Source organism: Mastigoproctus giganteus, chromosome 1 (assembly GCF_048544385.1).
Source record: "Mastigoproctus giganteus isolate SK-2022 chromosome 1, ASM4854438v1, whole genome shotgun sequence".
In the NCBI taxonomy this organism is placed as follows: Eukaryota; Metazoa; Arthropoda; class Arachnida; order Uropygi; family Thelyphonidae; genus Mastigoproctus; species Mastigoproctus giganteus.
The window spans coordinates 93743144-93768440 of record NC_143575.1 but is presented as its reverse complement, the minus strand read 5'-3'; the positions used below and the strand labels follow the sequence as shown (position 1 = coordinate 93768440).

General features: G+C 35.6%; 1 protein-coding gene across 1 annotated transcript in view; it reads left to right on the top strand.

The window, feature by feature from the left end:
- Positions 1–25297, top strand: part of LOC150090997 (integrin alpha-PS2-like) — a 366306-nt gene that overhangs the window by 177998 nt on the left and 163011 nt on the right. The window contains exons 14-16 of the mRNA XM_090381009.1: positions 1825–1870; positions 3519–3623; positions 12309–12364. Coding sequence (XP_090237135.1) covers positions 1825–1870; positions 3519–3623; positions 12309–12364 — 207 coding nt within the window. The remainder of the gene's footprint in view (positions 1–1824; positions 1871–3518; positions 3624–12308; positions 12365–25297) is intronic.

Here is a 25297-nt window from a genome sequence, read left to right as displayed (position 1 = left end):
AAATTATGTTGAATAAAATGGACTAAAAAAAAAAATATATATATATATATATACAGTAGACTCTCGATTTTCCGGGATAGATGGTAAAAAACAAATCCTGAATAATCGATTTCCCGGTTAATCCAAAAATACAAAAGTCCCCGACATACGTAAGAGGTATGTTCCAGGACTTCTTACTTCCTCGAGTTTTACGCAACTTGGGAATGGCTAATAACATATATCTTATTGACAAATCTGAATTCAGCACGATACTTGTTAATGTTGGACCATTTTCATACATTCTTAGTTTAATTTTCTGATCCAAATCTATCGCTTTCTTTTTCTTGGTAGATTTACTAGTAGCACTGTCACTTATTCTCTTAGTCGGCACCATGATAACAGTCAAAATTAAATTTTCTGAAAAGAACTTCACATGGTTAAGGCGAAAACTCACTATCAATCACCCCTCACAAGCTCACATTTTACTAAAGCACATTTCTGGAGGTCAACAAAAAACAATAAAAACAATTTGCACTTTCCGTTTTATTGGGCGTTTCTGTTAGCGCAATCTATTATAAACGGGTAGTAAACTCGATCTTATTGCATTTGCGATAATACCAATAGCTGGAATTCTGTGGATTTTTATGTTATTATGGTGAAATATGTGTTCCCTTCACTGAAATCTTCAGTCATATAAAAAAAAAACCATAAATAATTGTTGTAAGAACCTTCTCTTCTTTCCCTTTTATTTTTGCTTGTTACTCTGATCGATCTCACTTGTGCAATTTGTGCAAGCAGTGATCGTCATTATTGATTGCTTATTATTATTATTTTTTTGTTGTTTTAAATTTTACAACCTAAAAAAAAAAAAATTGAGTGAAAACAAATTTACGTAAATCCGTAGTTGCGTAAGTCGGGGACATACTCTTATCGAAAAATGTTCAGCAACCTACGTAAAAAATATGGCGATAGATAACAAAACTTACCATGTACTACTCGTGTGTCCAATACGATACTTCCCTTTATTTTTTGCGATGTCAATTTTAAATCGAATAGTTTCCCTTTATTTTTTACAATGTCACGTATGGCTTGGTCAACCAACATTATAATGGTTCATTAGAGATTTAATTAACGGATGCACTGTTTTCAAACTTTTGAATAATTTCAAGTCTTTGTTTAACTGAAAGCACAACTCTTTTGCATTTACCCATAATTTTCACGATTTCTAAACAAAAAATATATATATATTTACTATAAAAAAAATTTCGACATCCCTGATATAAATAACGAAACAAAATTTGTCTTTTTTGCAGTGCAAAGGAACACAACAATCGAAGCAACGCACTAAATCATACTAAACATTTGGTCTCTTTTTTTTTTTTTTTTTTTTTTTTTTCCGAGCGGAGGGTGTGAAGACAGTGGTGGTTGCAAGATAATAATCTCCCAATGACTTATAACACTACTTCTTTTCGCTTATTTACGACTTGCAAAATATTGTTTATGCCTATTCTAGTTATTACTTAAATTTTATGATTTCTGGTTGATTTATTTTTTTTAATTTGGAGTCTTGAAGTGTCCCAGTTAATCCGATCCCGGTAAATCGAGAGTCTGCTGTATATATATAAAAGTCCTTGTTTTCATTGATATCAAATAAAATTTAGTTCTGATACTCACCCTTCAATAGATTCTCTAGATTTTTTTGGATTTTTTTTTTTTTTTGCAGTTTACTGAAATTGGTTTTAATTATTTATTGCTGCAAAAATCTTAAAGATGTGTTGTGATGATTAGTTTCATTGAATTTTTGGAAAAGACAGGAAAACATGCATTATTTTTCTTCCCATTTAGATCTCTTAATTGGTGCCTATGATTCTGATAGAGCTGTCTTCCTGAGGTAGGTGTAATTTTTTAAATAAATTTTAAGACAATAAGTTTGCATAATATAAGTTAAATTAAACAGATTTAATTTAATGAGCACTGGCTGTTAACTAGCTGTTTAGAAAATTTTTTTGCATTTATTTTTGCTGACTTATATACTTTTCTTTTTATATATATTTGGTAGATTTTTTATTCTTATGCATTCTGTAAATACCTTTTGACATAGTGACCAATTTTTGTAGATTACAAAATAGGTGAAATGAGTAAAAAAAATTCAGTTATTTTTTTTTTTACATTTTTAAAATTAATTCATTTTTACTTGCATTTCTTTCTATGTTCCATGTTGTTCTGATTTTCTATGATTAATTTATGAATATTAATGAATTTATAAATGTTCAATTAATTAATTTATGAATGTCAATTCCACATTCACAATCTATGACATAATTATACTTGTTAATAAAATAATTTTTTGCACATTCTTTACATACTGTTTACTAAATATCACACCTTGGATATATTTTTAAAATTCTGAAATAAGCTTTTCTTTTTCACATTTTTTAAATATTTTTCCCATTTAAGTTTCTTACATGTAAATCTGTATTTCTATGTTTCTCCAAATACTATTTTTGTACTTCTCTTTCACATTCACATGAAATACCTTCTCTGTTTTTGAGTGGTTTTAATTTATAATATTCTTTTTGATATACTTTATTACAATCTCTGCAATATGGGTGAGATGTGTTAAATTCACTTTCATTTTTTTCTTGCTCACATTTCTTTCAGAATTTTATTTCCATTTATAAAAAGATAATTTTTTCAAATAATTATTTGAAAAAAAATTGTTTTTTTCAAAAATTACAATTACAAGACAAAGGGAAAAAAAGTAATTGTTCACATAAATGAATTGTCTTTTTACCAGATAGAATAAAATAAAAATTAAACTAATTTATAAAGGTATTGAAAAAGTGGGAAAAAATAAAACTCATAATTGATTTCAAAGCAAAAATTATGAAAAAGAAATTAATTTATTAAAAATTTTAGTCATTTTTAACTTAAATATACATTATTTTCTTAAAAAATGTAAATAATTTTAATTTTTTGATTTTTGTACCTTATCTTAGGAAAATGAATGAATAAGAGAAAATGAATGAGGGGATTTTTAGAGTGTTTGTAAAAGTGTCCTAGAATTTTTTTCCATTTTTTTAACTATTAAAGCCCTTCCTTTGGACAGAAAACTTACAATGGATGAATAACCTAACTCATTCCTTTTTAGTGAGGTTGTGAGATAAGCCCGAAACAATATTCTATAGGTTGAGAAACAGTGTGCTAAATATTGCAGTAATCATTTAGTGCTATAAAAGGTGTATGTATGTCTATACTCTCTCTCTCTCTCTCCTTTAAAAATAAAGATTTGTCCTCCTTACCCTCAAATGAACATGCTTTGATTACTTCCCCAAGTAATCAAAGCATGTTTCACTTTGAAACAGGAAAGGTGTTTTTTTTTTTTTTTCTCCCTATATTATGAGATTTCACAATATAGAAAATGTTTGTTGTAAGATTTATAGTAAATTTAAGAGCTGTCTATCTTTGGTTTTCAAATTCCCAGATTTTAGATTGGCATAATTTTATAAATTATTTAAATTCCTACTTTTTCCATTTAGGTCAAGGCCAGTAGTTGCTGTTAAAGCAAGTTTAAAAATTGACCCAGAAAAAATAAATCTTGATGATAAGGGTTGCAGTTTACAAGATAAAAGCTTAGTTTCATGGTAAGTTTACTGTGAAATTATTAAATTAAAAAAAGTCATAATTGCACTTGTATTGCATATCTACCACTGTTCTTGGTTTCCTAAATGATTTGAGATCTCTTACAGTTTACCAAAAGTTTACTTTCTCCTGGATTTCAGTAAGTTTTTTTTACCATAGTTTTTTTAGTACAAACCTACTAAATTTTTAGCATTAGCATTAGTAGAGGCATATGATGCAAGAAAGTAAGCTTATGCAGCATCAGCCAAAAAAAAAAAAAAAAAAACATGCTCCCATTTCACCCCTCCGTTCATTCCAAGTACCTGTTCCGGTTCAGCCTTAAATTTATTTAGGCTATCAACTTCCACAACAGAGGATGGAAGTTTGTTCTACCAACCAACCACCCGCTGGCTAAAGGCAAACTTCCACACATCTATCCTACATCTGTCTTTTCCCAATTTGAATTTATGCCCTCTCAAATGATTATTCTGAGCAAGAAAGAATTCCATCAGCATTGAGCATGCTCAAACTATTCAAGGCTTTATACACCTCAATCAGATCACCTCGCAGGTGCCTAGTCTCCAGACACTGTAATTTGCAAAATTTAAGCCTTTCTTCGTAAGAGCAACCCTTTGTTCCATTCACTAATCTTGCTGCCCTTCTCTGTACTTATTCCAACAGCTCTACATCCTTCTTAAAATGAGGCCTCCAGACCTATATAAGGGGATAATCACCTGCTTATCCCTGCTAGAAAAATTCCTGTATATCATTGACAAGACACTATGAGCTACTCTTGTAGACCATCTGCACTGCTCAGAAAACTTCATATCTGCCTGCACAATTACCCCCAGGTCCTTCTCTTTCTCTACCACTGTCAGTGTAGTACCACATAGTTGATACGTCACTCTGGGGTTGCTGCTTACCATATGTAGTACTTTACATATGTCAATGTTAAACTTCATTTGCCACCTCTTAGCCCATCTGCTCAACTTTTCTAGATCCTGTTGCAGCAGCGTACTGTCATTAGTGTCCTTAACAACCCTGCCAACCTTCGTATCGTCTGCGAACTTGGACATTAAGCTTGATATACCATCATCAATATCATTTATAAATACAGAAAACAACAATGGACCCAATACTGAACCCTGAGGGACTCCACTAATAACATTAATCCACGATGAGCAGCGTCCATTGATTACTACTCTGTCTTCTCCCATTCAACCATCCCTTTATCCATAGCAGCAATTTGCCTCCAATGCCACACTGCTCCAATTTGTGCAGCAGTCTTCCATATGCAACAGTATCAAAAGCCTTTCTAAGATCCAAATATATGATATCAAAGTTATTCCCCGCATCCAGTTCCTTTGTGCCCACATCATAGTATCCAATAAATTTGGTCAATTCTTTCCCTTAACAAAACTATTCAGTTATAGCTGTGTCTGAGCTATAACTGAAGTCTTGTCTAGATGATCCTGCAATGTTTCTTTAACCAGTGCCTCCATTAATTTTCCTGGAACAGAAGTTAAACTAGCAGGTCTGTAATTAATTGTGTTGCCCTTTGACCTTTGTGAATTGGGGTCACATTTGCAATCTCCAGTCCATGCGTACCTCCCCTGAGTCCAAAGAAGCTCTCATAATTATGGCTAAGGGTTTACTTACTTCCTTTGCTGCCTCCTTTAATATAACTGGATAGATCTCGTCCACCCCGTGTGTCTTTTTTATGTTTATCTTCAACAATTTCTCCTCCACTTTCCTCTCAGTTATTACAAAATCATCCAGCTCACTGCCAGAGTTTAACTCACCTCTGGTATTCCCCTCCCTGAATAACTCCTCATGGGTGAATGTAGATGCAAAATACTCATTTAGTTTGTTAGCCACCTGAGCAGGATCATCAACAGTTGAACCATCAATATCCAGTGGACCAATCTGATTCATCCCTTTCCTTCTAGAGTTTACATAGGTAAAGAACTCTTTGTTGTTTTTCTTTGCATCCTTTGCCAAGGATTTCTCACAATCTGCCTTTGCATGCGTAATCTCCTTTGTGACTTAGTTACAGACCAGCTTATATCTATCATAGGCTTCCATGTCACCCATTAATTTATATGTATCCCATGCATTTTTCTTCTCTGCCACATGTATCATTAGTTCATCTGACATCCATTTAGGCCTAAACCTTGAACAATATTTCTTAGTTGGTATGTATAGTAGCTTCCAAGATAAATTCTTTGAATGCTTCCCATTATGAATTTGCTGTTGGTAACATCATCAGTTGGTCCCACCATATAGAATTTAAATACTGTCTCAGACCACCATAGTCACCTTTACGAAAGCAAAAACCCTTCCCTTTACCCCTGAGTAGTTACCTCTTTGAGTAAATCCCACTTCAGCACACTGTGATCACTGACACCTAGTGGTACCTTTATCTGCAGATTCTTGATGCATGAAGAATCACTACTGATAATCAGATCAAAAGTATTACTCCCTCTAGTTGCCTCCCAAACATGCTGATGTAGAAAACAATCATCCAATAAATCCACAAAAGCCTTGCTAGTGTGTGAGTGACCAACCCACACACTAATTTATATCTACTGTAGACTTCTGTATCATGTGATAACTTATGTGCATCCCATGCAGTCTTCTTCTCTGCCACATGTCTCATCAGTTCATCCGACATCCATTTTGGTCTGTGCCTTGAATAGTATTTCTTAGTTGGTATGAAAAGCCTAGTACTTTTATATTTACTTTCCTGAATGCTTCCCATTTAGAACTTGCTGTTGGCAACATCATCAGTATGTCTCACTGCATAGAATTTAAAAAACTGTCTGAGTTTCTTTAGTCACCCTTATGAAAGAAAAAGCTCTTCCCTTTACCCTTGACAGTAGTTATGTCTTTAAGTAAATTTCATGTCAGTACACTGTGATCACTGTCTTTTATCTGCAGATTTTTAATGCTCCTGGAGTTGATAACATATATCTCTAATTTTGAGGGAGTTAGTTAGAGATTGCATTGAACCGTTAAGGTTAATCATAAAAGCTTCTTTGGACTTGGGAGAGAAATTCTTTGCACCAGAAAAGTACCAATGTATAACCAATACATTACAGCAGTTCAAAAAATGAAGTGGGTAACTATAGACCTCTCAGTCTGACTTTACTGTTTGGGAAAATCGAAAAAATGTGAATGCAATTATCAAGAGTGGAATACAGAGAGAGTTAGAAAGAAATGGAATTCTGAAGGTTAGACATCATGGCTTTGTTAACAAAATCATGTGTAACTCACCTCTGAATTGGATGTAGGAAATAATTTTGATATCATGTAATTTGAGTTTTAGCAAGACATTTGACTCAGGAGAGGTTATTATGTAAAATGGAACAGGACATGTTCAGATCGTGGGCAAAGTTCTGAGCTGGTTTGCAGGGTACCTGCAGGACTGGAGACAGAGGGTTGCGATTAATGGATATTCTTCAGATTGGTATAATGTCAGAAGTGGTGGCCCAAAAAAATCAATCCTTGGACCACTGATGTTTCTGATTTTCATAAATGACATTGTTGAGGGGGATAGAGGGTTTAATGTCAAAATTTGCATTTGACATAAATATTAGAAGGTTAATGATCAATGCCAAGCAGAAAAATTGCAGCTATTTTTTAATGCAGAAAAATTTAAGGTCTTACACTTGGAAATAGCAACACCAAAATAACTTATATATTAATGGAATTGAATCACTAGAGAAAGAAAGGGATCTGGGAGTTAAGACATGGGCAGATACAAAGTTCTCTGAGCATTGTAGGTAGGCAGCCAGAAAAGCCAGTGGTGTCCTATTGATGATATATTCAATGACAGCCTTTACAAATAGGAAAGTCATAATCCCAGTTGTGTAACGCAATTGTAAGGCAGCACTTGGAATACTCTGTCCATGTGTGGAGTCCTCGCCTAAACAAAGACACTGAACTTCTTGAATGGGTCCAGAAATGGACAACCTGCATGAATGTGATCTTCAAAAGGGCAGCCATATGAGGAAATATTTTACACGGGTTACAGATCTTCACAATTGCACACTTTAGGGGAGGATCTGATTGATGTCTATAAGGTTCCAAGGGCAGATAGTAAAATGAATGAAGTTGAAATTTTCTCTGTTATAAATGATTCAGAACTAGGGGCCATAAATTCAAATTACAAGGGAAAGAGGGTTAGATTGGATTTCAGGAAGTTTTCTTTTAGCCGACAAGTTATTGATTACTGAACAAATGGTTGATAGCTTGGAGAAATTTTAAGGTCAACTGGATAGTTGAACTTAAAATTAGGTTTAGTTGACCTTAAACTTAATTGAGGAAGAAAGCACATAGTCTGTTTACATATCTACTGTTTTATATATTTTCTTTTATTTTTTATGTCTTCTGTATATTTTTATTGTTGTTTTTAATTTATTATTTTTATTTTTTTATGTAATTATTGTGTTTATTATTTTTATTTATTGTTGGCTGGCACAGCAAAAGCCTATGGCCTCCCTGGACTCTACGTTTAATAGTAATTGAATACTAATACAAATTGAATTTTTTTATGAAACTCTTTTTGAGTGAATTTAAAATAAATACTAACCATTTGCTTAAATTTTTACCTGGACTCTATTATTGCTAACGATGGGGTTAATGGGGTTACCTTCTCTTCCTTCTTATGGGATTCTCTTGCTTCCTGGATATTCTGAACACTAAGAGGAGTTGTGCATGCAATCAAGGAACTAGTATAGGTTCCAGAATGTGATGCTCTTTACAAAGGTAATTTAGGGTAATGTAACAGTGTTTTAAATTATAGCTATCTCTTAACAGAGTTTTTATTGTTCAGAAAAAAAGTGTTTCAAATTAACTAGCACTTCATTTAATCATTGAACATGATAATGACTCATCTACAGTGGCAGACAAAAAAACTGCATCACTTGTGAATTTTGCAAATAATGTGTTTTGTGCTGCATTCTGGGCTGCAGAAATGTTCAAAATGCATTTGTTAGATGGGATATATATCTCTATGAATGAAATCCAATAAAAAGACCTGATATACCTAATCGCCATAAATATCTTCCCAAAGGGTAAAATGCGTAATTAATGGAAATATGAGAAATTGTACAAATGGCAATCATGACAACCAAACATACATTTTATCACGTTTACATGTACAAACTGAAATGACAAGTTAACGTAATAGTATTATGTACTGTAAATCAGCAAAATAAGTCCTCAGTATTTTGTTGTTCCTCCTCGAGCTGAATTACAGCCTTGCAATGATCTGGCATGGAGTTAATCAACTTCTGGATATACGGTTGCCTAATTTTGTGGTACCACACCCTTACAATGCTCTCCTGCAGCTGAATCTTACTTGTCTTCTTCTGATTAATTTTAGATGACATTATGTACCAGCAATTTTTAATTGGGTTCAAATGTGGACTGTTCCCAGACCAGTCCAACACTGTAATGCCAGCATTTCTTAGGCATGACTGCACCTTAAGGGAGAAAAACGAGAGAAAACATTGATGTAAGTATATTTTAAGCCTTGTGAGACAAGAAGAAAAACTCATCATTAAATCTAAATAGCATAAAACTTACCAATTTTGCTGTGTGGCAAGGTACTGAGTCCTGTTGAAAAATGCAGTTGTGGACGTCTGTGTGGTGATCCCTAATAATGGGCTTCCAGCTCTCCTCTAAGATAGTAGTGTAGGTTTCTGCATTCACCGTTCCATTAATAAACTTAATTCAACCCACCCTTTTGCTTATTATGCATCCCCAGACCATCTGACTGGCGGGGAACTTTACATTCGGTGTTATGCAATCGGGATGGTATGCCTCCAATTTTCATCTTCTGACATTAGCATTAGCATTAGTAGAGGCATATGATGCAAGAAAGCAAGCTTATTCAGCATCAGCCAAAAAAAAAAAACACACACACACCACTCCCATTTCACCCCTCCGTTCGTTCGAAATACCTGTCCAGTTGAGCTTTAAATTTGTTTAGGCTATCAACTTCAACAACAAGTGATGGAAGTCGGTTCCACCAACCAGCCACCCGCTGGCCAAAGGCAAATTTCCGCACATCTATCCGACATCCGTCCTTCCTCAATTTGAATTTATGCCCTCTGAGGTGATTATTCTGAGCAAGATGAAGAATCCCATTGACATTGAGCATGCTCAAACCATTCAAAGCCTTATACACCTCTATCAGATCACCTCGCCGGTGCCTAGTCTCCAGACTCTGTAATTTGCAAAACTTAAGCCTTTCTTCGTAAGAGCAACCATTTGTTCCATTCACTAATCTTGTTGCCCTTCTCTGTACCCATTCCAGCAGCTCTAGATCCTTCTTAAAATGAGGCCTCCAGACCTGTATACAGTACTCAAGATGTGGCCTAACCATTGCCTTATACAAGAGAATAATCACCTCCTTATCCCTGCTAGAAAAATTCCTGTATATCATTGACAAGACACCATGAGCTACTCTTGCAGCTCGTCTGCACTGCTCAGAGAACTTCATATCTGCCTGCATAATTACCCCCAGGTCCTTTTCATTCTCCACCACTGTCAGTGTAGTACCGCAGAGTTGATAGTTGCTCTGGGGTTACTGTTTCCCATATGTAGTACTTTACATTTGTCAATGTTAAACTTCATTTGCCACCTCTCAGCCCATCTGTTCAACCTTTCCAGATCCTGTTGCAGCAGCATAGCGTCAGTAGTGTCCTTAACAACCCTGCCAACCTTTGTATCATCTGCAAACTTGGACATTAAACTTGATATCCCATCATCAATATCATTCATAAACACCGAAAACAACAACGGACCCAACACTGAACCCTGAGGAACTCCACTAATAACATTAGTCCACGTTCAGCAGTGTCCATTGATTACCACTCTCTGTCTTCTGCCACTCAACCATCCCCTTATCCATAGCAGCAATTTGCCTCCAATGCCACACTGCTCCAATTTGTGCAGCAGTCTTCCATGTGCAACAATATCAAAAGCCTTTCTAAGATCCAAATATATAATATCAAAGTTATTCCCTGCATCCAGTTCTTTTGTGACTACATCATAGTATCCAATCAAATTGGTCAGGCAAGACCTGCCCTTAACAAAACCATGCTGCGTCTCAGCTATAACTGAATTCTTGTCTAGATGATCCTGCAGTGCTTCTTTAACCAGTGCCTCCATTAATTTACCTGGAACAGAAGTTAAACTAACAGGTCTATAATTACTTGTGTCAGCCTTTGGTCCTCCTTTGTGAATTGGGGTTACATTTGCACATCTCCAGTCTATGGGTACCTCCCCTGAGTCCAAAGAAGCTCTCATAATTATGGCTAGGGGATTGCTTACTTCCTTTGCTGCCTCCTTTAATATAACTGGATAGATCCCATCCACCCCAGGTGCCTTTTTTATGTTTATCCTCAACAATCTCTCCTCCACTTTCCTCTCAGTTATTACAAAATCATCCAGCTCACTGCCAATGTTTACTTTACCTACATCATTCTCCTTCCTGAATAACTCCTCATGCGTGAATGTAGATGCAAAATACTCGTTTAGATTGTTAGCCACCTGAGCAGGATCCTCAACTGTTGAACCATCAATATCCAGTGGACCAATCTGATTCATCCCTTTCCTTCTTGAGTTTAAATATGTAAAGAACTCTTTTCTGTTTTTCTTTGCATCCTTTGCCAAGGATTTTTCGTAGTCTGCCTTTGCCTGCCTAATCTCCTTTGTGACTTGGTTACAGACCAACTTATATCTATCATAGGCTTCCATGTCACCCATTAATTTGTATGTATCCTTCACTTCACTATGCATGTTGAATTTCGATTCACCAGAAAAGATGATGGTGCATGTCCTCTTTTGTCCATGAAATATGCACTTTAGCCCAAGCAAGTCACTTCTTCCTCATTTGCTGGGTCAAGAAAGGCTTCTTCTTGAGCTGATAGTCATGCAGACCACATTCCGAAAGCCATCTTTGGATAGTTCGTCACTTGTTTCAACACCAGAGGCCATCTCAACTTCCAGTTTTAGATCAGGAGCACTAGCATGGCGATTACGAAGGCATAACCGTTTCAAATGTCGATCTTGGGAATGCGTAGTCACTCTCTTACAGCCTTATCCAGGTGTTCCCTTCACATTACTGGTTTCACGCTTTAATTTCAGCACCCAAGATACTGTTGACTTGTGGCAGCCTATTTTATCAGTGATAGCACACATGAAAATCCCCTTCCTGGGACAGGGCAACAGCTACACCTTTTTTTTTTCTTGGTGTCAACTGAACATATGGAGCCATACTTACACCTCCGCAAAACAGGATACTAATGAGTTTGTATACCCTTCCAATGCTGTATTTATAGAAATGGCTGATGCAATACCTTGCAATTACTGTCTGGTGCAATAGAAGCATTATCTGATGCAATACCTTTGCTTTGTGACAAACAAAATGAATGTAATCAAACAATATCTTATACGTTTCACTACAAATGTTACTTTTTTTAAGGTGATGTAGTTTTTTTGTCTGCCACTGTACCATTTTTAGCAGATAGATAGATACGCTATTGGAACACTAAAAAATGTTAACTGATTACTATTATTTATTAATTGTATATCATTGATTAGATAGGCTTTTTATTGCATAATTCTGTGTATGCTTATTAAAGAAATTCCAGAAAATTGTATCATTAACTTACAGAACTGCTTTGGTATTCCAGTGTTGTTGTTTCCATTTGCTTGGAATATACTGGTGTTGCTGTGGAACCTAATATAGGTATGTAAAAATTAAAATTTATAGTAGTCATTATTCATGTACAGAAAGCCTTTCCTAATTATTGCTTATTAAATCTCTTTAATTCTTATATTTAAACTGTTTGGAAAAAGATATGTCAATCCTTGGTTTCTGTATTTTAAAGTACCGTACCTTGAAACTATAAATCCTTACTAATTCTCCATCCACAACCATCATTCTTGAATATTACTCACTGTAAAATATCATTGCCAGCACTTAGGTGTTCTCTGGTGAAGAACATTCACCACAGTTCATGAGATATGGAATTGAGTTCCTTATGTACTTTGCCCAAAAGTACATAAGGAACTCTTGAGTAAGGTATCCTATTGCAGAGTGCTCATCTGCACAAGAACAGTGGAATATCACAATTATATCAGTTCAATTATATTTGTGGCTAATATTCCAGAAGAACATGGTGTGCCTTTCTCTTGCAAAAAAAGTTGCTGTTTCCCCCACCTCCTAGGATGGTGATATCACAATTACCCAAGTTGAATTACTTTCATCCAGAAATTCCTAGCCTCTAGAGCATAACACAAGTAACCTAGTTTCCTAAGCAGTGTGGTCCATCATACTATAACTGATTACTATTATTTATTAATTGTATATCATTGATTAGAAAAAGATATGTCCACCCTTGGTTTCTATATTTTTCTACATATGCTCAAAGGACATGCGAGTGCTGGGAACCAATAGTTTTCTGTAGTAAAATCACAGAGGAGTAGTGCTGCAGTTGATTAATTTTAAGTGAACTTTCACATCTATATTTTGTGTAATTATGTCTTCCTCTGAATTCTATATTTATGCTACTAAGGAAAGCATCAAAATAGATGCTGAAAAACATCTAGCTTCTACAGATGTTCAAGACTGAAAGTGCATTTGTTTTGTTTATTTTGTAAAATTTTACACCAGTAAATAGCATTTTACATGGAGAAATATGTTCACCTGACTACATCCGAACAGCTTGTGTTTATTCCCCTTATGTCTTATAGAATAAAAATTTTGATTGTTTATATTTCAAAAACAGCAAATTATACTGGATGTAAGATCCAGTTTAAGGCATTGATTAGCCTTAGCTCTTAATAATTAGTTATAACTTTATACTTAGCAGCAGACATATTTCAAATTTGCTAGTTGCATATCTCAAGGCTTTAGAGAGTGCTAAAAGAGAGTGCTTTTGAGTGCTAAAAGTACTTGCAAGAATATTTTCTGATGCTATCGAGGCAGTGTTAGGTGAATCAGAAAACTGGTAGCTTGGGGGGGGGGGATACACAGACTAATAGATGAATAATGGCCATAGGCAGAAGTGAAAGGTGGATCAAAAAGCTGGAAATTTTGGGAGATATAAAGACTAATAGATTAATAATGGCCATAGGCAGAAGTGAAATTGATTCTTGGAATGAGCAGCAGCCTGGGAAGCAAGGTGCTATGGATTTCTAGAACTGCTGGGAGTCATCAGGAAACAAGTAAATACATGGGCTGCATTCAGGTAACTAAGAATAAGAACAGGTGCATATACTTGCATATACATGGTGTGTATACTTGCATGTACACCACTGCTAGGAGGCACCTCCGTAGCCAGGTGGGCAGGAGCAGCAATGCATAGCACACGCTTCTTGATTAGACCAGGGTTCAAGCCAGTGACCACCAAATATGGAGAATGTGGAAAGGTCAGGGAATGACCACTGCATATCCTGAGAGCAATATGGCCTTAGTTGCTAATGCTCCTAAAAACCAAATAACAACAACAACATATTTATTTACTATACTCCTGCTAGGAGTATAGTAAATAAATTTGATGAATTTGAAGTGCTGGTCAAGACATCAAAGGCAAATATTGTTATGATATCAGAGATGTGGTGCCACATAAAAATAAGGAATGCAGAATTTGAATTTGGGGAGTACAAATGTGTACAGAAAGGATATGTATGTATGTGTACCCTGTCTATGGTGGCTCCCAGACTAATATCCATCTCCACCTAATGTCACTGTAATGAAATACAGAAACTCTGTAAAACAAGCCTGACATGTGGTTAATGAATTTATATGTAGTGTTAGTGAATGTTCTATTGTATGTGTTGTGAATATCGGGCCTCTTTGCCACCAGGGAATGTTGTGAATATCGGGCCTCTTTGCCACCATACCTGTTTCCTGTATTTTATTGCATCCAGTGGATGTAGTGCAAAACCAGTGGATACATTAACCCCATACTCAGGTTGCCCAGTCCTGAATACCGCACTATCTTAACTACGTGCCTTTTCCACTATTTGTGCACAATGCACAAAATCGAGCATCCACAAGAGGTAGTGCTGTACCTGTGAGTGCCAGCAAAATCCTGCACCCAGGCTGCCCAGTCCTGGGTACCAGCAAAAAATAAATTAATTAATTAGAAAAAGAAAAAAAAAATTTTTGGAGCAGTGAACTCACACCAGTACAATACTCCCAATACTCCGTAACTACAGACTAAAATACAGTAGACTCTCGATTTTACAGGATAAATGGTAAAAAACAAATCCCGGATAATCGAAAGTCCCCGACATATGTAAGAGATACGTTCCAGGATTTCTTACTTTGTCAAGTTTTACATAACTCGGGAATGACTAATAACATATTGCTACTATATTATTATTTACAAATCTGAATTCCGCATGATACTTGTTAATGTTTGGCCATTTTGATACATCCTTATTATAACGATTCCTTAGAGATTTAACAGATGCACCGTTTTCAAACTTTTGAATAATTTCAAGTTTTAGTTTAACTGAAAACGCAACTCTTTTGCGTTTACCCATCATTTTCGTGATTTCTAAACAAAAAACAAATACTATAAAAAAAATTCCGACATCCCTGACATAAATAACAAAACAAAATTTGTCCTTTTGCGCTGCAACGGAACACAACAATCGACGCAATGCACTAAAACAAACTAAACATTTGGTCTCTCTTTTTTCTTTATTTTGAGCGGTGGTGTGAAGACAGCGGGGATTGTAAGATAATAGGTACACTAATCTCCGAATGATGACTTATAATGCCGCTTGTCGCTTATTTACGACTTGCAAAATATTCGTTTATACCTATTCTAGTTATTACTTGAATTTTTTTGATTTCTGGTTGATTTTTTTTTTTTTTATAATTTGAACTTTTGAAGTGTCCCAGTTAATCCACTTCCCAGTTAATCAAGAGTTTGCTGTAATTCAAAAAAATTCCTAACATTTTGTCAAAGGAAATCCAACACTTCAAAAAAAAAAAAACTGCAAGTGCAAAACAGTACAAACATACATAAACTTATATACAAAGTTTACAGAAAGGATAGACAGAATAGGAAGGGTTATGCTGTTGGTTAAGAAACACAAAATCTAAGACAATGCATCCAGTTGACATGTGTGGCTAATGTAATGTTGTGTCAGTTTGGTGTAAAATAATCACTGGGAAAGCAAAAATGAGAATAGGAGTGTGTTATAGGCCTAATAAGTCTAATGAGTACAGCTAACAACTGTACAGAGAAATAGAGTGGGGCAGTAAATCATAATGCCTTAAAATGTGGGATTTTAACTTTCCAGATATTGACTGGAACTTGTAGGTTGGTCACACGCCCACTAGCCAGACTTTTGTGAATTTACTGGATCACTGATTTCTACAGCAACATATGCAAAAGGCAACCACATGAAGTAATACATCTGATCTGATTATCAGCAGTGATTATTCATGCATTAAAAATCTGCAGATAAAGGAACTAGGTGGCAGTGCTCACAGTGTGCTGGAGTGGGATTTATTCAAAGAGGTAACTACCATCAGGGGTAAAGGAAAGGGTTTTTGCTTTCGTGAAGCTGACCATGGTGGTCTCAGACAGTTTTTAAATTCTATACTTTGGGACAAAGTGGTAATGTTACCAACAGCAAATTCTAAATGGGAAGCATTCAAGGAAGTAATCTTGGAAGCTACTAGGGTTTTCATACCAACTAAAAAATACTCTTCAAGATTTAGGCCTAAATGGATGTCAGATGAACTAATGAGATTTGTGGCAAAGCAGAAAAATGCATGGGATGCTAAAAAATTATCAGGTGATATTGAAGACTATGGTAGATATAAGCTAGTCTGTAATCAAGTCACAAAGGAGGTTAGGCAAGTGAAGGCAGATTACAAGAAATCTTTAGCAAAGGATGCAAAGAAAAACAGCAAAGACTTCTTTACTTATGTAAAATCTAGAAGGAAGGGGATGAATCAGATTGGTCCACTTCATATCGATGGTTCTACTGTTGATGATACTGCTCAATTATCTTACAAACTGAATGAGTATTTTGCATTTGTCTTTGTGGAAGTTCATAGTTTAAATAAATTCATGGAAGAACTGGACAATCTTTTGGAGCAGATGGAGAGGTGAATGGGAAGTAGGGTTTTTTTTTTTTTTCCCCCTTTTGGCTGATGCTGTATAAGCTCGCTTTACTAATGGTAAATACTAGGGTTTAGGAAAGGGATCAAAAATCTAGTGCCAAGGCAGCATCTGAGTGGCACCACAAATCAATTTTATTTAATCATTCCTACAAGGCATTGCTACAAAAGTCTCCACAGACATGTAGCCATGTGCTAATTAGCCTGGTACTAGTGACTTGATTCCTGCTATGTGCTGATCCTAAATATTTATTGCATGTTAATTGTTGGTTCAAGATTAATAGCTATTACTCTCTTCACCTTCATAAATATAGACAGTCTTACTTAAATAATTCTTCCTAAAATGAGTCCTTCAGACTTGTATGCAGTACTCAAGATATGTACCCCTACTACTAAAATCAGCATTAATGAAAGTATGTTTTCACATTTATCAATGAGAAAAATGCAGAATGCTACCAAATTTTTGACGTATAATCTGTTACCCCCTGGAATGGTTCTAACTTTAGTTCTGATTTTTCATTTATACTCCAGCATGACCACCAGGGCGGAGGAGTTTACAGTAAATCATGAATACAATCATTAATCATATTCAGCAGTTGTGGGATTGAACCATGGCATTCCCTCATAGCATTCCTTCCTCAGTTTCCCTATAGAAATATTACTATAAATTTGGAACTGGAGCTCTGATCCATTTCAAAATTGCTTACTTAGAGTATTTTATGAATATTTTTAGCAAATTTTCATGTTGATGGGTTGACTTATTTTGTTATAAATCATAACTTATTACTGTTTGCTAACATGCCAAAAATGTAATGCATTGCATACATTAACTAACTTGGTTTCATCAATCTTTGTGTTATTATGTACCACATTAGCTTGTGTTGTAAAGATAAGTAGATGTAATTAATTCCTGAAACTGTCTATTCATTATCAGTTAACTTTTGGCTATGATTCACTGCATTTTCTATACACTTTTTGATATTATTCAGTTAGATTGTTAAAAGCTTTAGTTAGCCCCAATCTTTAATTCATCCATAGAACAAAAACTCAGAAAATATAAATCATTCTCTTAAAATGAATAATTCAAAAATGATCAGTTAGAAAATAATGTATTCTAATTTTTATCTTTTGGGTAAGTGATTAGATACCACTAAACTTTTTTTTTGATATACATCTTCAGTCTACACAGTTCTTTACTAATAATAATCAGCAACAAAATTTATTTAGAATGGGCAGTTTGCAGTGACCTTTGAAAAATAAGACTATACAGCAAGTGTTTCATAGATATGAATGAAAATGACAGTACACAGTAAAGGTTCATGTTTTATTCATATCTAACAAATTATCCCAGGGAATATAATCTTACCAGTGGGCAAGAGGAAATACACCATGTAAATTCCACTGTACACTGGCATGGTTTTTGTTGGAAACTGTCAGCCGTACTGAATGTGTATACAAATAAGAGGTGTGAGCATTAATTTGTTTTTTCTGTGGAGAAAACACATCACATCAGTAGAAATCTACCAGAAGTGCATTATTGTGTAGGGACTCCATTATTATGTGTCAGTGTAACATGAGGAGGTGGTGTCGGGAGTGTGAAAATTTTTGGGCAAGTATGGATATCTGACCATATTCTCACATACAGCGACATTGATGCAGCCATGGAGATAGACAATTGAAGATAATACAGGTGCTTGGTAAAAGATTAAATGTCTATTTGAACTGTATTTGAAATTGGACATTGTATACAAATGCCTGGGCTATCAGACAGCATAGCACACCAAGTAGGCAGACATCATGGGATTCCTACCTAGGGCCCACCTTTCACCCAGATAAAGGAAGTCACACAAAAAGTCACATGAAAGCATTCCACAGGTATTTCCATCCATGCTTGCTGCATGGCTGTCCAGAATTCCATCGCATTCCTGGGTGGAAGATCCAAAGCTCAAATGGACCTTTTCACAACATCCCAATGATGCTCCACAAGGTTCATGTCTGGTGAATAGGGAGGCCATTCCATGGTGGTAAAATCTGTGGAATGCTTAAACCATGTTCTAGTCACCATGGCTCTGTGGGGAAGCGCATTGTCCTGCTGGAAGAGTACATTGCCCTGTGGAGGCATGATAACCGTGAAAGGGATGCAGATGGTCTGCAAGGATGGACATGTAACCTGGACCATCCAGAAATGCATCTAGACGTACCAGAGGTCCCAATGTGTGCCAGTTGAACATGCCCTAGATCATTACCAACCATCCACCAGCCTGAATAGTTCTTTGTTGACATGACTGGTGCATAGCTTCATGCGGTTTCCACCAAATACGCATCCTCCTGTCCACTTGAAATAACTGGAAATGTGACTCGTCAGACCAGGAGACCCATCTAAGGTCCAGTGCTGATGTTTTTTCGCCCAGTTGAAGCGTAGAGTCCTGTGTTGTAGTATTAGCAATGGGACTCTGGTGGATCAGTGGCTCCCATAACCTATTGCAGCTAATGATCGCCTGATGGTCTTGGTGGAGATGTTTCTGGCACCTCCTTCATTGAAGCCGGCGGTGATTTGTGCCACTGTCGCTCTCCAGTTGGCTGAAACAATGCGAAACAGACATCGACGGCCACATTCATCCACCACCATTCTCTGCCCACAGCGCTGTCCATGATGAGATGTTATTCCGGAAATGGCATATTCCCAATACACTCTTGATAATGTCGAATGGGTATAGTGCAGTTTCTGTACCACATTTGCGATGGAGTGATCCATGCATCGGGCACCCACTATCATCCCTCTTTCACAGTTAACTCATGACATTTATCCATATTGACATCGAATTACTGTCTACGTGAATGCAATGATGCAGTGTACCTATATACTTGCCAAGCAGTGGGTTTGTCCACTAGCAAGAGGGGTGACACATCTCATTGCCCAGGAACCAGGCGCCTCCGTAGCCAGGTGGGAAGGAGCAGCAGTGCGTAGCACACGCTTCTTGATTAGACCGGGGTTCGAGCCCGTCACCACCAAATACGGAGGATGCGGAAAGGTCAGGGAATGACCACCGCATATCCCGGAGCAATATGGCCTTAGTTGCTAATGCTCCTAAAAACCAAATAACAACAACAACAACAACAACCAGGAACCAGGTATCCCATTAATTCTGTCCTTTCAGTGTAGATCTAAACAGCTGCGAACAGTGCCCAAAAGAAAGCATGCATAGCATTATCATTCATCACCTGGGGTGGTATATTGAAGAGTACAAGAATTATTTTTGGGTCAGATCACTGCCAGCGGCAAGATATAGGTGTTTTACTTCTACTCCCATGGCCAAAGCAGGATGCATGTCAGGGAAGCATTCTGGTTCTCTTCGAAGAAAAAAATTCAAAACAACATTGATGCAGGAAAGGTGATGGCATGCATCTTTTGAGATATGTAGTGCAGCTGCTTATTGAGCTGTGTTAGTCCAGCTGAAGAATGCTTTTTTTGCTGAAACATGCCTTATCTGATGCCATTAGGAGTACTCATGTTGTACAATAATGCCTGTCCAAACACGGTTCAAACTAGTGCAGTTTTCAGCTTGCATATTAGCCCATGACCACCGTTGTACAGACAAGGTTATAGTTATTGGTGCATAAGCATTCTCATTCCAATAACAACAACAACAACATTGGCCCTTCTGAAACACTTTACAGTGGGAACTGTGCCCCACTCTTCCTGTAATCCTGATTTGGTGCTGTTGTATTTTAATTTTTTCTCAAATTTGAAGGGGCATCTGTAAGGATGACACTTCTCATTGAATGAAATCATCCAAGAGGAAATTACATAGTAGAACAAATTTTACTGTTGTGATTTCAACAATTTGCTGTAGCAACCACCATATCTGATGCAAGTGCTGATCAAGCATGGAGACTTTGAAAATTATGTCTATATCTGTTTGCCTGTGTATTTCAATAAAACCACTTGCATTTAAAAAAAAAAAAAGGAAGGGGGAGCCTTAGTTTGACTTTCTATTGTAAATATATTCCATATAACTTCTTTAATGCCAGAATATGAAGATTTGCTCATCAGTTGAAGAAGCCCCCAGCATCAGGATTCAGACTACTTTCAAAAATTATCTGGTTCAGCAGCAGTAATGTACAAGCTTATCATGCAGGCTTCACATTTTGCAAATAATATTTTTGGATACGAAAAAAAAAAAAAAAGAAAAAGAAAGAAAGAAAAGAACACTATCATCTGGCTGACTCATGCATGATGCCATCTGAAATCCATATCCAAGCATATCCATTCTTCTGAAGCATGGATAATTGCAGGATTATAATTCTTGTTCTGCTGTTTTTCTTTTTCAGGAAATTTCAAGGATGGCCTAGCTTTATAACTAGAACAATATGTTTTAAAAAAAAACTGACAATGATTATTGGATGTGTTATTTTTCCTTCTAAATTTTGGTATGATTGGGTTTAAATTTAAAGGCAATCAGTCAGTTTCCAAAATTTCAGTTGTTATTGTGTTTTATTTTAGATTTCATTTTTATCACTCCCATTGTGGGCATTGTTAGCATTTTTTCTTTAATTGATTACACAAATTTAAAATTCTAGTGCTGAACCAAGTTATGAGAGCTAAAGACTGTTCAGAAGTAGCAAAATATGTATATGGCATAGCATAAAAAAAATGTTTTATAAATTTCAAAGGAGTGGGGAAATGCCCCCTCTTATGTAGACTGAAAAAATTCACATTTAATTTGCTCATACACATTTGATATAGGATTAATGCAGAGACACTCAACGAAGGTATTGCAACGCATTTAAATGTTGTGACATTTTAAATTGTCATTAAAATTAACTTTTTATTAATAGTAATTCAGCATTAATACATCATATTTTAAAAATAAATTCTTATTGTGTAATAATATTCACTGCTATAAATATCATAAATACACAGTTATAACAACATGCTTGTGATACTGTATAATGCATTGTTATACTTATTATATAACACTCATTACTATTTTCATAATATGTGTTGAAATTTTGCTGCAATTTTCACAGTATATATTGAAAAAATCTAATACTACTCATACAGTGGATTTATGTTTCATGGATACTGCATTTCAGATCTGCATAGATTTAAAAAAAAATTCAATCTAATACAGATATTTCCAAAAGGCTTTAATGGATTCATTTAAATTTCTCTTCAAATACTTTTGTTGAAAGCAGTACTATTAAATAGTCTTTTTGCAGCAGCAATGAAATTTGCTATCAGAATGAATGTATTGTGGGAAGTGTTTAAGGGATTTATCCTGGAAGCCACTAACATATTCATTACAGTGAAATACCACAAAATCAAGACATCAAAATGGATAACAAAAGATGTGAAATGCTTAAATAAGGAAAAGAAAAATGCACAGTACATCAGATAATTTCTTTACAATTGAAAGCACTTTTTATCCAGGTGAAAATGGTGAAGAGGAGCCAGCTTACTATAAAATAAGAGATGTGACTGTTTCTGTGATCCAAGAAACAACTTTGACACTATACAGTAAAATTCCATTTCAACAAATTAACAAAAATTAAGCTTTCACTATAATTAAAATATTCCTAGTTCCCTGCCAACTTCCCATATTCTCAGTGCTTTGTCAGTCCATTTGAACAAAATAGTTTTGAAATAAAATTTGATATAATAATTATTTTCAAAGTCCACATATGCCTAAAATTTGTTTTATACCAAAAGAAAAATCATATTGGAAAATTATGAATTCATTATATAGTCCATATTGTAAGTGCATCTATGGGAAAATTTGCTTGAAAAAAAAAAAAAAGTTTTAAAATATGCAGCAGCAGAAATCAGAATCACACCCTCTACTACATTTTTCACATATTTGACACAATTATGTGGTGTATTGGCACTGTTTTAAAAAGAAATAAAAACAGGGTGATATATTATGACAGATTTGGTTACCCTTAATTCCTTTTTTTTTTATGTAAGCAGCAGAGGAGCTAAGCAAACTGTTAGCCATAATTAAGACAGCATTTTTGATTCAAGAGAGATTCCTATGGACTGAAGATATGCAAATATATCTCCAATTCACAAATTAGGATCAAAAGATGACATAAGTAATTACAGATCTATTAGCTTAACTTCATTTACAGGGAAAGTATTGGAGTCTGGTTAAAGAAGCAATGCAGGACAATCTAGATAGGAATGCCATTATACTGCAATTACAGCATGGATTTGTTAAGGAGAGATCTTGTCTGACCAATCTGATTGGATACTATGATGATCAACAAAGGAATTAGATGTGAAAAATAATTTTGACATCATATACTTAGATTTCAGGAAAGCTTTTTATACTGTTGCACATAAAAGTCTGCTATATAAATTGGAGTAGTGTGGCATTAAGGACAAGTTACTGCTCTGGATGGTTGAGTGGGAAAAGACAGAGAGTGGTTATTAATAGACACTTCTTCTTGGGCTAATGTTATTAATGAAGTCCCATGGGGTTCAGTGATGGGTCCATTGTTATTTTCTATATTTATTAATGATATTGATGAAGATATATAAAGCTAATGTTTGAGTCTGCAGGTGATACAAAGGCTAGCATGGTAATTAATGACAGTAATCAAGGTAAGCTACTGCAGCAAGATATAGCAAAATTAGGTAGATTGGCTGTGAAATGGCAGTTGAACTTTATCATTGACAAAAGTCAAATGTTGCATATGGGTAGCAGAAATTTCAGATTAAATGTACAACTGTGTAATACTGTACTTAGGGTAGTGGAAAATGAAAAGCGATGTGGGGTAGTTGAGCAGTGCAGACAGGCTGCCAGAACAGCTCATGGAGTTTTGTCAGTGATATACAGGAACTTTGCTAGCAGGGATAAGGAGGCAATTATCTCTTTATAAAAGTCAATGGTTAGGCTGCATCTTGAGTAATGCATACTGGTTTGGAAGCCCCCTTTTAAAAAGGATGTAGATCTGCAGGATTGGGTGCAGACAAGGGCAACAAGATTGGTGAGGGGAAGAAAAGGGTGATATTACCAAGAAGAAATTGGCTCTGCAAAGTGCAGCAGTTGGAAACTAGGCACCTACAAGGTAATCTAATTGATATGTTTAAGGCTTTGAATGGATTAGGCAAGCCCAGTGCTGATGCCATCACACGTGAGGGGCATTAATTCAAATTGAAGAAGGATAGTTGCAGGATAGATGTGTAGAAGTTTGCATTCAGTTAGTGGGTGCTTGATTGTTGGAGCAAACTCTTATCTGTTGTGAAAGTGGGTAGTTTAAATGAATTCAATATAGAACTAGATAAACTATTGGAGGGGATGGCCAGTTGGGAAGTTTTGGATAATGCTTTATAAACTTGCTTGTAAAGCATCAGCTTGCATCATTTTTTTCAAAAGAAATAAATGTACAGAATGGCACCTCCTTTCTTTTAAACAAATAGTGATTATTTTGAAATAATTTTCAATGATGTTCGTTAGAACCAAATTTTGTACAGAAAACTTTACCATAAACATTTGTTAGAACTGTATTCAACTGCAGTTTTTCAAAATAAAAAAAAAAAAAAAAAAAAAGTCCACCATAACTGGGTCTGCCAAAGAATAATAACTCTGCTATTATCAAACGAACCTCGCTGATTATAGCCCACTTTGAATTTACCAAAGCAGTCATCAGCTTATATCATCTATTCATCTTAAAAGCATAGCCATCACCAAAGCTTGACCATTTAGGAATCTTGCAAAAGCTAATAACTAGCCTCTTGATAAGTTTTGTTTTTCTATATGTGGTAGCATTAGTACAGCTCTGCCAGAATTCTGCCAAAAATAGTAAAGTCCCTATATGCTGATCTGATCCAGTGAGGTTATATAACTCCATATGTTTTATATACTCATAGCACAATCTGTATGGCTCTCAAAATAAATTTGGTAAATTGTGGAAATTAAATGTTAACTTAAACGTAATTGGTTTCTGAGAACCAATTCATCATTATATAGCACTATTAGGAGAACAAGTTTTGCATCAAATTGAAATGAATCAGTTTTACGTTCAGATTTAATTTTGGATGTTCTTCCTGTACTATAAATATGAAGCAAACAAGTTAATTTAAATCAATATTAGCATTAGCATTAGTAGAGGCATTTGATGCAAGAAAGCAAGCTTATGCAGCATCCGCCAAAAAAAAAAAAAAAAACCCACTTCCACTTCACCCCTCTGTTCGTTCAAAATACCTGTCCAGCTGAGCCTTAAACTTATTTAGGCTGTCAACTTCCACTACAAGGAATGGAAGTCTGTTCCACCAACCAACCACCCGCTGGCTAAAGGCAAATTTCCGCACGTCTATCCTACATCTGTCTTTCCTCAATTTGAATTTATGCCCTCTCAGGTGATTATTCTGAGCTAGAGGAAGAATCCCATCAACATTGAGCATGCTCAAACCATTCAAAGCTTTATACACCTCAATCAGATCACCTCGCTGGTGCCTAGTCTCCAGACACTGTAATTTGCAAAACTTAAGCCCTTCTTCGTAAGAGCACCCCTTTGTTCCAT